At 45.3% G+C, this 13,507-nt stretch overlaps 1 protein-coding gene across 2 annotated transcripts in view; it reads right to left on the bottom strand.

Annotated features, from left to right (window-relative positions):
- Nucleotides 1-8,131, bottom strand: part of SLC2A11 (solute carrier family 2 member 11) — a 28,939-nt gene extending 20,808 nt beyond the window's left edge. The window contains exons 1-3 of one of the 2 annotated variants that reach the window (XM_069961135.1): nucleotides 7,951-8,131; nucleotides 5,157-5,249; nucleotides 1,805-1,965 (exon numbers count right to left, since the gene is read on the bottom strand). In XM_069961135.1, coding sequence (XP_069817236.1) covers nucleotides 1,805-1,965; nucleotides 5,157-5,249; nucleotides 7,951-8,004 — 308 coding nt within the window. In that variant the 5' untranslated portion in view covers nucleotides 8,005-8,131. Of the gene's footprint in view, nucleotides 1-1,804; nucleotides 1,966-5,156; nucleotides 5,250-7,782; nucleotides 7,833-7,950 lie in introns of those variants that run through there. The other variant, XM_069961136.1, reaches the window with a different exon arrangement.
- Nucleotides 8,132-13,507: the final 5,376 nt, after the last annotated feature.

Genomic DNA, 13,507 nt, shown 5'->3' with positions numbered 1-13,507 from the left:
CCCCTTTGACTTCTTCAAAAAAGGGTTAACAGTGTGACCCTTTATTTGCCATCCCCACCTGGGAAATGAGGAAAGCCATGTCCTCCTTGTTTTCTCCACTTACAAGAGAAAGAGAGGGGAAAAAAAAAAAAAAATAATTAAAGGGTACCTGTTGCAAACTTTCTTTGAGGGTGCCTTCACACAGGATGACTAGCAGCAGAAATCTCGCTGTGAGTTTTGCAGCGAGATCCGCTACGATGTAAGGTTCTGGCAGGTCCCTGTGAATACATACTCTCAGCGGTCTGAAGGAAGCGCAGATCTGCTAGATTGGAGCTCATTTACTGAACCTATTAAACCGCTTCACTATTGTGCAGCAAGGGCTGTATATATATATATATATATATATATATATATATACAGTATATATATATATATATATATATATATATATATATATATATATATTGTTAGTGATGTCCATGCAGCCTCTGCCAGTTTAAAATAAAAATAATAATAAGTTCATACAGACCTATTGCCCCTATGCTTCTGCCCGCTCTCTCGGGTATCTTTCTGGCTTCTGCGCAGTCCCATAGCAGCCGCAAGAACTGCAGAGCCGGCCAATTATTGGCTTCAGAGACCTCCTCTGAAGTTCAAGCGGCGTCTGCAGGACTGGACAAAAGCAAGGAAGATTTTAGGTCAGGACCAAAAGACTCGATCAGCCAATGATCGTTGTCATTGGCTGATCACTGTCTTTATTACACAGAGTCTTTATTAGCACATATTCGGCAGATTAGGGCCATAAGAGTGTAAGGCTAAAAGAGCAGAGACCTGCATCATTTAGATGACAAAATCAGACCATAACCTCAAAACCTTGGCTTCAACAGCTGCACTGGTAAAAACACAGCTGAGGTAAAATGGGGTAGAATAGTGAATCACAGGAAAGAAGGTTGGGCAATAGTGGAAGAAGTCATGGCACACCTGGAAGCAACCTCAAGTGGTCGGCATACTAGGCCCTGAGAATGAGTCTGGGGATACTCACTTTGCCTTGACCCATTTGAAATGCAGGACTGGAGGGAAGAAAAGAAGAGAAAACTCGTTCCAAGGAGTAATGATAAAGACAACTGCAAGGGTCAGGGGGCCTTAATATGAGGTATCCTCTAGGCAAAGAGACTGATCCATTGGGTCTAGTGAGAAAGTAGGAAATTGGAAGATGTCCCTCGTCTTCAGAAGAGTAAACTGTACTGGTTTCCTTTTTTTGGCCACCAACCCTGAACCATGTGATTATTGACAAATGAGAAGAATCTTCAGGCTGCTGCTCATGTGACTGTGGTGAGGGGGAAGAAGGTTAGGAGCTAACCAAGGTCCTGTTGGCTTGGACTAGCTTAGGAACTAGGAAGTGAGTATACTGTGATGGGGTGCTGCGTGAGTGTGTGTTCTCTAGAGTCTGCTAGAGAAGAATAAACCTGGCTAGTAGGAAGTTAAGATATCCCCACAAAACATGGACTTGATCCAGAGATCAAAAGTCCCTTTGCTCAGAACAACACCCTATTGAACCTCTGAAGGATGCCAGTGCAATGAGTAGGAGGTGATGAGTCAATCACTTGAAAAAAAAGAAGAGAGGAATAGAGAACGCAGAGAGAAGGGACAAAGAATATCTAAATACTTACCTTGAATTTCTCTGGGTGCACCCAGGGCTACATCTTCTGTAAACTCTCACTGTCACTACAAACTGCAGAGTAAGTAATGGTACTAGGAGACCAGCTGGAAAGGAAGTGCAGGGCAGGTGACTGTTAATATATAATTTAAAAGTTTAAACATAGATTACCTTCCTAGCCTGATCGCCATAGGACCTGCAAGCAGGGCTCCCATGAAACCACCAAGGGGCAACACAGAGACTATTATGGACCAAATGAGAGTAATTATCCAGCTGTCCAGCGTTGATCCATAGCGCTCTAGCCATGTTTCATTCACAAACTTTTGAATATGCTGTGAGGGGAATATAATGGGAAAAGTCATAATGAGACATATGACACTCAATGACATTGAATGACTTTAAAGTTAGCAATATGTAAGTAATTCTATAGATGAAAAATGAGGTTTTCTCTGGGGATTTGCTACTACTCTGGGCAGCTCCTGACATTGACAGAGGTGGCATCAGAGAGCACTGTGTCAGACTGAAAAAAGTACACCACTTCCTGCAGGACATACAGCAGCTGACAAGTACTGAAAGAGTTAAGATCTTTAAATAGAAGTAAATTACAAAGTTGATTTAAAAAACATTTTTTTCTCTGGAGTACCCCTTTAAGTATACTACTATAGAAGACACAGGGAGAAAAAGAGGTTATTTCTGAAATGGCTTTCAGCATACATGTGATCATAAATGAAAGAAAGCAACAGAAAAGCAAGCAAATGGTTACAATAAATCCTGCTGCTGAGAGGGATGCCATTAACTTATATGGACAGTGCAGATTGTCTGTAAGCTCACAGCTTGCGGGTGCAGAGCCCAGTCTTCATTAGGCCTTCCTTCTCATTCCCTCTTTCCTGCGCAGGGCACATGGTAAACCACACACTAACTTACTATAATCCTATAATATAGTGAGGCTTTCACTAGAGACAGATTTCTAATAACAACAGGCAGTGAACAGCAAATTAAAGGGAAGGGAGACACTCAGTGGCTAAGATTCTAAAGCTATTTTTTATGGGGAGTCATCTGAGAGATCAACTCCTCCCATATACTGACTGTAGTCTAGAACACAATCAGGTTTGTGTGCCACGGTTCTGGTACCTCACACAGGTACAGGGGTGGTGCTATTTCTTTGAATTGTGGTCAAAATAAGGACATCATGTTTCTCCTTATACTTAAAGGGGTTGTCAAGTGAAATTTTTTTTTCTTTCAAATCAACTGGTTTCAGAAAGTTAAATAGATTTGTAATTTACTTCTATTTAAAAATCTCAAGTCTTTCCATATTTATAAGCTACTATATATCCTGCAGGAAGTGTTGTTTGTTTACATTCAGAAACAGTGCTCTCTACTGACATCTCTGGCGGAGTCAGGAACTGTCCAGCGCAGCAGCAAGTCCCCATAGAAAACCTCTCCTGCTCAGGACAGTTCCTGACTCCGCCAGAGATGTCAGTAGAGAGCACTGTGTCTGAATGTAAACAAACAACACTTCCTGCAGGATATATAGTAGCTTATAAGTATGGGAAGACTTGAGATTTTTAAATAGAAGTAAATTACAAATCTATTTAACTTTCTGATACCAGCTGATTTGAAAGAAAACATTTTTTCGCTGGACAACCCCTTTAACCAACAACATATTTTCTCTAAAAAAAGCCCCTGCTCTCCCCCCTTGGCATTGGTTGTCTTACCGGATGACTTGGGAGGCTTCTTTGATTTTTTTGGCTCGTGCTGCAAGCTACAGTAGCAACTGGAACAGGGGGATGCTGTTATAAAAGTTATCCACATACAGGTGGTAACCTTTATCCAGCATTGGGAAGATCAGTTCCCAAACTATTTTCCCACTACTCCTAGGATGGGGGGGGGGCATTCTGGGGGTTGAATTCGGGTGTCCCTTCCTTCATACAGTCTAAGGCCATGTTCACACAACCGGAGTAAAGTGTTAATCATGGCCGTTGTTGACGATTTGCAACACGGCTGTTTTTAATACTTTACTTACATTGTGCTGAAGCTAGAGGAAATCCCATCCAGAGTGTATACACATAGCATGCGCTCCGCTCAGGATCGCTGGTGGCCACACAAAAAAGTGACATGTCAACCTGTCAGTTCACACAATGGAGCGTGCGGCTCCGGCCACACGCTCCATTGTGTGCAGCGGGGAATTCGGTCCTGGCAGGCCAATAACAACAATCAGGGAAGTGGCACCATGGCCACTTTTACACAAAACAGTAACGGCAATTGGTGCTGTCTAAGACGGATGACCCAGAAAGCCAGGGATCATCGGCACAGGGGGTGTAAGGCCAGAGATGGCCTGCTATCACTTATAGCAGCCATCTTTACCCGATCGCTTTGTGTGTACACACAGCGATCGGGTAAACTGCGGATGTAAATGTACGCCTGTTTGTGTTAAGGCACAGGCTGCGGGGGTGTACCTATATACCCGCGGTTGTTAAGGGGTTAAATCTGACCAGTCTGACATTCCTAGCAATTCTGAAACTGTTATCTTGTGACATATTGTACTTTAGGCTAGTGGTAAAATTTGGCCGATGATTTTCTGATTATTTTTTTTTCTGCGTCACTGTGCGGGTTAAGTTATGTGATAATTTTATTGCCAGCGTCATTACGCACACAGCAATACTGACTATTTGTACTTTATTTATTTATTTTACATTTATTATTACATTGGGGCTATAGGGATTTTATGTGTTGTGTACTTTTTATTTATTTATTTTTATTTGTGTGTGTGTTTTATGTTTACTGTTTTACTTTATTTTACTGTCCCACCATGGGGGCATCACTATTTGACATCTCTATTTGATTGCCAGATCTGCATTGCATTGTAATGTGCCTGTAAAACAGGCAAAGCTGAACAGGCTAAGCCTATGGGTGGGTTCATACTGAGGAATTCTCGCGGATAATGTTCACGGAATTCCGCAGTATGTCCGCGCGCACGGCCGCGCGCCTTTCCGCCGGCCATGTGTGCGGACATACTGCGGAATTCCGCGGATTTTATCCGCGAGAATTCCTCAGTATGAACCCACCCTTAGGCTGAGTCTGTCCAGCCACCATAGTTATGACACAGGAGGCTTCAGGGAAACCTCCTGTGTCATAACATAGCAACCATCGAGCTGTGCGATCTCTTCTGCATGGCCCCGATAGGAATAGAGGGAAAATTCTCCCTCTATTCAACACTATAGGTGCTGCGATCGGCCTGATCACAGCACCTATAGTGTTAACTGCCGCGATCCAGGCACGGCTATCACTGACAGCTGGGACCTGCCACGGGATGACACGGGTGCAGGTCCTGCGCCTGTTTCATCCCAGATAGTAACTTTACGTCCTTGAGCGGGAAAACCCCGCAAAAAAAGGATGCATAGTTACGTCCACGGTCCTGAAGGGGTTAAGGCATTTTCATAATTTTGGGCACACTGTGATACAAAATAAGGTTAATCCAGTATAATAATTTATACATATAAAAAGGTCTCTCCAGCCTACGTACAGTTGTGGGTGCATTGATGATAGTGAGATTGTAACCATACTGGAAAGTGCCACCGATACCTGCAGCGCACATAGTAAGGAGCAGCAACCATCCCTGAAATAAATAAATACACAATAAAATAAATACACAATAAAACATTACTGATGATAAAATAATAGGAATCACAATCACCTGGCTCAAAGTGTCACTGGGAGGGAAAGAACAGGCATATCATGAGAAGCAAGTTTACTATATGAATGTATTTGCAGAAATATACAACTTGACGAGCAAGATTAACTATATTAGTTGAGATGGGAATACCCCTTTAAGGCCATGTTTCCACATTTGCATTTTAGAATCCCAGAAAAAATGCACTGGAAAAAAACCTCTAGAAAACTGCCTGTTTTAAATTGCACTTGATAAAAAGCAGCTGGTTAAACATGATTAATGAATAGTCTTTTCTAATGCTGCGTTTACACGAAACGATAATTGGCCCAATCGTACGATTAACGATGTCGAAGTAACAATTATTTTTCATAACAATCAGCGTTTAGACGGTACGATATATCGTATGGAAAATTCGTTTTGCGATCGTTTAGCGATCGCTTAAGCCTATCTTGCACATAGGTTAAATCGGCGAACGACTGTTCACACGGAACGATCTGCGAATTTTTTGCCAACGATCAACGACGATTTGAGAACATGTTCAAAGATCAAAATGAACGATTTCTCGCTCGTAGTTTGATTGTTCGCTGCGTTTACACGTACGATTATTGTTCGAATTCGATCCTTATCGCGCAAATTCGCACGATAATCGTTACGTGTAAACGCACCATTATGCTGCGTTTACATGGAATGATTATCGTGCGAATTTGCACGATAACGATCGAATTCAAACGATAATCGTAAGTGTAAACGCAGCGAACGATCAAGCAATGAGCGAGAAATCTTTCATTTTGATCTTTGAACAAGCTCTCAAATCGTTGTTGGTCGTTTGCAAAAATTTCGCAGATCGTTCTGTGTAAACAGTCGTTTGCCGATTTAACCTATGTGCAAGATAGGCTTAAGCGATCGCAAAATGATCGCAAAACGATTCTTCTGTACAATATATTGTTCCGTCTAAATGCTGATTGTTATAAAAAAAAAAATTGTTACTTCAAAATCGTTAATTGTACGATCGGGCGAATTATTGCTCCTTGTAAACGCAGCAATATGGTCCGTTTACACGTAGCGATAATTCGCCTAAACGAACAATTAACGATTTCAAAGATGTGTTTGTTATAACGATCAGACGGAACAATATATCGTTTGGAAAAATCGATATTGCAATCGTTTTAAGATCGCTTAAGCCCATCTCACACATAGGGTAAAAGACTAGCCGAAGCGATCTGCTAATTTTCAGTGAACGACCAACGATGATTTGAGAACATGTTGAAAGATCATGATGAACGATTTATCGATCGTTGCTTGATCGTTCGCTGTGTTTACAGGAGCCGATTATCGCTCAAATGTGATCATTATCGCGAAAAATCAAAAGATAATCGTTCTGTATAAACGCACTATTAGTTTTCTAGGACTGGATGCAGCTTTTCCCAGCACCTGGGGAGGAGCAGTACAGAGTTAGATGATGAAAGATTGAAGAGATATTGGAGAGTTTCACTGCACTATTAGGCCCCGTTCACACAGAGCAAGAGGGGTGGAATTCGCCGCCGGCAGTCTATGAGAGGCCGGGCTGCGGGCGGGCACTGGAGCGAGCGTATACTGTACCTGATCCCGGCTCCAGCTTGAAGACTCCGGGAACTGCCGAAGCAAGCCGGAGCCAGGATCAGGTAAAGTATATGCTCTGGCGGCCGGGGGTTAATGGGGCGGGCTGGGGACAAACTCGCAGCAGGGATTTTGTCTAACATTGAAACAATAAGGCCGGGATCCGCAGCGAGCGTATTTGCAGCGAGAGGTCTTGCTGCGGATCCGGCAAGTGTGTTTGTCCCCTTAGGGTACGTTCACACTGAGTAAATCAGGCGGAATTCTGAGGAGGAACCCCAGACGCAGAATCCAGCCTACCTCAATGTGTCAATAGGATGCCTCATGCACCTCTGCTCTCTGACACTTATGGTGGGTTCATACTACGGAACCCGAGCGGAGAATTTCCGACGGATTACGTAGCTTGTACCTGTTCACAGCCGCGCGCCTTGCGGCTGGCTCCATAGACACCATTCTATGAGCGTCCCGATTCTGCTATCCGCCGAAAGAATCGGCGTGTCAATTTTTTGGGTGGAATGCGGAATCCGCCTGTGCATAGAATGGTGTCTATGGCACGGGCAGAGAGGCGCGCAGCCTACGAGCTACGGAATCCATCGGAAATTCTCCGATCGGTTTCCGTAGTGTGAACCCGCCCTTAAAGAACGTCGGAGAGAGAAGGCACGCGAGGCTTCCCATTGACACACTGAAGCAGGCAGGATTCCCAGCTGAGAACTCTGCCGCAGAATTCCGCCCGTTTTACTCAGTGTGAAGGTTTTTACGTTACATTTTAATGTCCATAAAGGTCACCCTTTTATAAGGCTGGATAACCCCTTGAAGCCCTGCCTATAAACAGCAAATTTATATAAACCATAGTCCAGAATAGGGACTCTCTGCAAGACTGCAAAACCTTTCAAGGTGCGACACAGTGAGCACTATAGTCAGTGCCCTGGAGGTCTGTGGCTGCGAGAGGGTTAAACAAAGGACATGAACATCCCGCTGTCTCTCTATTTACTTCCGCCCTAACATGGGGGCTGTGACGTCATGACGCTGCGTCCTCCTGCCTCCCCGCGCTTACCGGCCGGCTCCGAGCATTATTTTGGGTCTCCTCGTCTTCCCCCTCTTCATCCATGGGCGGGAAGGCGTCCTGTCAGCGGGGCTGAGGCAGTGAGCGCTGTCCCTCTATCACTGTGCTGGGCGCTGCCACCTGACTGGCGGGATCTCCAGTCACAGCAGCCGCATCTGCCTCAGCGTCGTGTTCTCTCACAGACGTATAGCGCGGTGTCCGTGCTGCTAGATGCAGGGACGTCATAGAGGCTGCTGCTTACAGTCACTGAAGTCATTTCCCCTCATGGGGATTAAATCAGTTATGGAGAATCATGTTCTTAGATGCAGAAAGACTTTTCTTAAAGAGGATATATATATATATAACTTTATATAACTTGTGATGTGCCCTAGAGATATGTCAGAAGTTGAGTTTGGTGGGGGTCTGGCAGCTTATATATATATATATATATATATCATACCTCTCAACTTTTGTTTGGAGGAAAGAGGGACAGTCACGGCAATGTGCCACGCCCCCATAGCCACGCCCGCATTAACTATTACCATTATATAGGAAACAAATATTCCCACCAGATCTTCACCACATAGTGACTTATACCCCCTTATACTATTACTGCATAACATCCACTATACACAGAGCAGTTCTCTCCCTCAGCACTGATCATATAGCGGTAGATTAGACTGTACACCTGCAGACCTTATAGGTGATTATAGTGCAGTTATTCAGTGACTCACAGGGGACGTCTTCTCTTGTTGATCACTTTTGTGGTACTTCGCCATCATGCACGGCCATCTTGAAAACCTCTCCGGCCATCTGCGAAACAAACATTTTAGGCTCCTGTCTCCAGTATCATCCTCATCTGCTTCACAGTAACTCTCTGTGCCCCATATGGTACAGACCCCTCTGTGCCCCCATATGGTACAGACCCCTCTGTGCCTCCATATCTCATTGTAGTAACCCCCACCTCCCCCTAGGACACACTGTAGTAACCCCCCTCCCCAGTTAATCCCACTGTAGTTACCCCCCTCCCCAGTTAATTCTACTGTAGTAATCCCCCTCCCCAGTTAATCCCACTGTAGTACCCCCCTCCCTAGTTAATCCTCCTGTAGTAATCCCCCTCCCAGTTAATCCCAATGTAGTAATCCCCCCTCCCTCAGTTAATCCTTCTGTAGTAATCCCCCTCCCAGTTAATCCCAATGTAGTAATCCCCCCTCCCCCAGTTAATCCCCCTGTAGTAATCCCCCTCCCCAGTTAATTCTATTGTAGTAATCCCCCTCCCCAGTTAATCCCCCTGTAGTAATCCCCCTCCCCAGTTAATCCCCCTGTAGTAATACCCCTCCCCAGTTAATTCTATTGTAGTAATCCCCCTCCCCAGTTAATCCTATGGTAGTAATCCCCCTCCCCAATTAATCCTATTGTACTAATCCCCCTCCCCCAGTTAATTCTATTGTAGTAATCCCCCTCCCCAGTTAATTCTATTGTAGTAATCCCCCTCCCCAGTTAATCCTATTGTAGTAATCCTCCTCCCCAGTTAATCCTATTGTAGTAATCCTCCTCCCCAGTTAATCCTATTGTAGTAATCCCCCTCCCCAATTAATCCTATGGTAGTAATCCCCCTCCCCAATTAATCCTATTGTACTAATCCCCCTCCCCCAGTTAATTCTATTGTAGTAATCCCCCTCCCCAGTTAATTCTATTGTAGTAATCCCCCTCCCCAGTTAATCCTATTGTAGTAATCCTCCTCCCCAGTTAATCCTATTGTAGTAATCCTCCTCCCCAGTTAATCCTATTGTAGTAATCCCCCTCCCCAGTTAATTCTATTGTAGTAATCCCCCTCCCCAGTTAATTCTATTGTAGTAATCCCCCTCCCCAGTTAATTCTATTGTAGTAATCCCCCTCCCCAGTTAATCCTATTGTAGTAATCCTCCTCCCCAGTTAATCCTATTGTAGTAATCCCCCTCCCCAGTTAATAATATGGTAGTAATCCCCCTCCCCAGTTAATCCCAATGTAGTAACCCCCTCCCCAGTTAATCCTATTGTACTAATCCCCCTCCCCCAGTTAATTCTATTGTAGTAATCCCCCTCCCCAGTTAATCCTATTGTAGTAATCCCCCTCCCCAGTTAATAATATGGTAGTAATCCCCCTCCCCAGTTAATCCTATTGTAGTAATCCCCCTCCCCAGTTAATAATATGGTAGTAATCCCCCTCCCCAGTTAATCCTATTGTAGTAATCCCCCTCCCCAGTTAATCCTATGGTTATATTCCCCCTCCCCAGTTAATCCTATGGTTATAATCCCCCTCCCCAGTTAATCCTATGGTTATATTCCCCCTCCAGTTAATCCTATTGTAGTAATCCCCCTCCCCAGTTAATTCTATTGTAGTAATCACCCTCCCCAGTTAATCATATGGTTATAATCCCCCTCCCCAGTTAATAATATGGTAGTAATCCCAGTTCATCCCAATGTAGTAATCCCAGTTCATCCCAATGTAGTAATCCCACTGCAGACCCACCCCTGACAGAAAATAATAAAAACTACATATACTCACCTAGTCAGGAGCAGTCAGATCCCAGCTGGCTGTCTGTCTTCTCCCAGTTGGTCACAGGTCAGGGACACTGCAGGAGAGGAGCAGGCAGCCTGACACACAGCTCCCTGCCCCCCACAGCTCCTGCTCCAGCCCCGCAGCAGCTGAGCTGTGTATCCGGCTGTCTGCTCCACAAGCTCCCTGTTTATGCAAATAGCGTCCCTGAAGCCACCTGACACTGTCAGCAGCCGCAGGAGCCGCTCACACTGTCAGATGGCTTCAGGGACGCCTGCGGGACACAGGGGAACCTTCCCGGGACAGCGGGACATCACCCCCAAATCGGGACCATCCCGCTGAAACCGGGACGGTTGGGAGGTATGTATATATATATATATATATATATATAATTAGTTCCGGGACCGTGCTTGTAATCCAAATCCACTCTTAAACCAAAGCAAATCACTGATATGCAGACAATTGGTTCCACACCCCAAAAATAATGATTTATTATTCTGAATAACATGTAAAACAGATGAAACAAACATTCAGAAACAGCAGAATATGTGATATTATAAGTTCCTGTACAGTAATGGAGGGGATGGGAAACACAAGGGCGGACAGAGACTGCAGGGAGCATGAAGGAATGAGCAGGACAGATGTGGGCACATACATGCAGCGCTCTCTGTCCAGGGAGAGAGGGGTTACAGCTATGGAGAGATTACCTCCACAGTCCTGTCCCTTGATGCAAGCCCCAGCCTGAAGTGGATCTGCTATGATTTGGAATGCGAGGGAGACTTCCTGGGTAAGGCCTTATTCACACGTTCTGTAATTTACGGATCCGTATCTGAGTTAGTGCACATTGAAGTCTATTGGGCTATTCACACGATCAGTAGCAGAAATGGATGAAAATCAATCCGTTAAAAAAAAGGACATGTCCTAGTGCGGACCCGGTGCAGACCCAGATTTTTTTCACGGATGCTCTCATTGACATCAATTGTCTACGGATTGTTTGCGGATTGCAACATGTTTGGCATCCGTATTTCCGTAGAAAAATATGGATAACTCATGCTCCTATTTGCACAGCAGTATATAGAAGTGCTGGGATCTATTATATTGTGCCGAATTTAGCTGACAGGCCATTCATTCACTGCTCACAGTCTCTTAATTGATTCATTGATACTTTCCTAACCACATAGTAAACACCAATTTATTGTGCGAATTGGTAATGATGATTGGCAGCTCGGCTACAAAGGTACAAGTACCAATTACCTCAATAAATTGGGGTGTTTACAATGTAGTTAGGAAAGTATCAATGAATCAATTAAGAGCACTGAAGGCAGAACGGCACAGGAGTTTCGCATAGGAGATCGCATCATTACCGCAGGAGGGGTCTGATGATGCAGCAGGAGGGGGCCTGATGCCACAGAGGGGGTCTGATGCCGCCGCAGGAGGGGGTCTGATGCCGCAGAGGGGGTCTGATGCCGCCACAGGAGGGGGTCTGATGATGCCAATCCCGGCCGAGCACGGAAGCGTCCCCGGTTGCCATGGTGATCGCAGGAGGGGTCTGATGATGCCTGTAAAGACCGAGCACAGAAGTGTCCTCCTGCGATCACCATGGCAACTGGGGACGCTTCCGTGCTCGGTGGTGATTGCAGGCATCATCAGACTTCCGTGCTTCCGGATGCAATACGGATGTCCAACCCGTAATTTTTAGCGGGTGGTTTCCGGACCCGAAAAAATTACGGAACGTGTGCATAAGGCCTAAGAGTACAGGGCTGTAGACCCCACTAGGCAGACCATGCTTCTCCCCCACTCGCGCTCCCACCCAGTACAGGGAGAAACAGATTGCTGCCCCCTGGGAAACATGAATATGCAAAAGAAGAGCCCGTGGAGCCTCACCAAAGAGTCTCGAGACACAGGACTAGCCAGATATCCCTCCGGGAAGGACCCAGCCAAGGGGTGGCTCCTGTAAGGAAACCACCAAAACCACCATATTAGGTGCCCTATAAGTCAATGTAATGACAAAGGAAAAACCAAGGCCAGGTATCCATCCACATACAGCTGTTCCAGAGTGTTGCCCCTCATCAGTGTGGAGCAGGATTCTGGCTAGGTGGGAGCAATGCCTAGTAGAGCAATAAGAGAAACAGATTGCTGATCTCAGGGAGACCAGCCAAACGACAACACTGCCGGCTGCTAGTGAAAGAGCTCAATGCAGTGACTTGTCATTACATTGACTTATAGGGTCACTTAATATGGTGGTTTTGGTGGTTTCCTTACAGGAGCCACCCCTTGGCTGGGTCCTTCCCGGAGGGATATCTGGCTAGTCCTGTGTTTCGAGACTCTTTGGTGAGGCTCCACGGGCTCCTCTTTTGCATATTCATGTTTCCCTTTGAAAGACTGTTTACACAAAGCGATCTGCTAATTTTTAACCAACGACGATTTGAGAACATGTTGAAAGATTAAAATTAATGATTTTTCGCTCGTCGCTTGATGGTTTGCTGTGTTTACACAGAACGCAAATGCCATAGTTATTGTGAAAATTCAAACGATAATCGTTCCGTGTAAACGCACCATTTTTAGCCTTAGCTGATTACTGGCTGTTCTGGACGATAATCGTTTGGTGCAATGGGACATGTTAAAAGATGTGATCAGCTGACACACGATCATGTCAGCGATGGTCTGCTGCTCATTGCTCCATGTAATAGGATCAGAGGCAGCAGACAGCCACTGACTTCAATGGGCCACCCGGACAATCGAAGGATTGGCCGAGCCGCCCTTCCCACTGCTCCTTGCTCCCTCGGCATCAAGCAGGAAACAAGGGAGAAGTGAGCAATGACCTGACAGGGCGGCGCTCTTTTCCCCCTCATTATTGTGCCGTGTGATATGGCTTTTAGCCTTTGCCAGGGGATGGGGGGTCTATGGATCCCAGTGTCTATGTGGAAGAACATGTACCAATGGCAGTGTAATGTTACTAGGATTATGTTTTGTTATGTGAATGTGGTGGTGGTGGGTGGACTTAGAGGATGGGTGGTTTTCAACTGCGTG

This window comes from Dendropsophus ebraccatus, chromosome 3 (genome assembly GCF_027789765.1).
Source record: "Dendropsophus ebraccatus isolate aDenEbr1 chromosome 3, aDenEbr1.pat, whole genome shotgun sequence".
Classification (NCBI taxonomy): domain Eukaryota; kingdom Metazoa; phylum Chordata; class Amphibia; order Anura; family Hylidae; genus Dendropsophus; species Dendropsophus ebraccatus.
The sequence above is the reverse complement of the archived record's forward strand: the minus strand, read 5'-3'. Positions and strand labels throughout refer to the sequence as shown.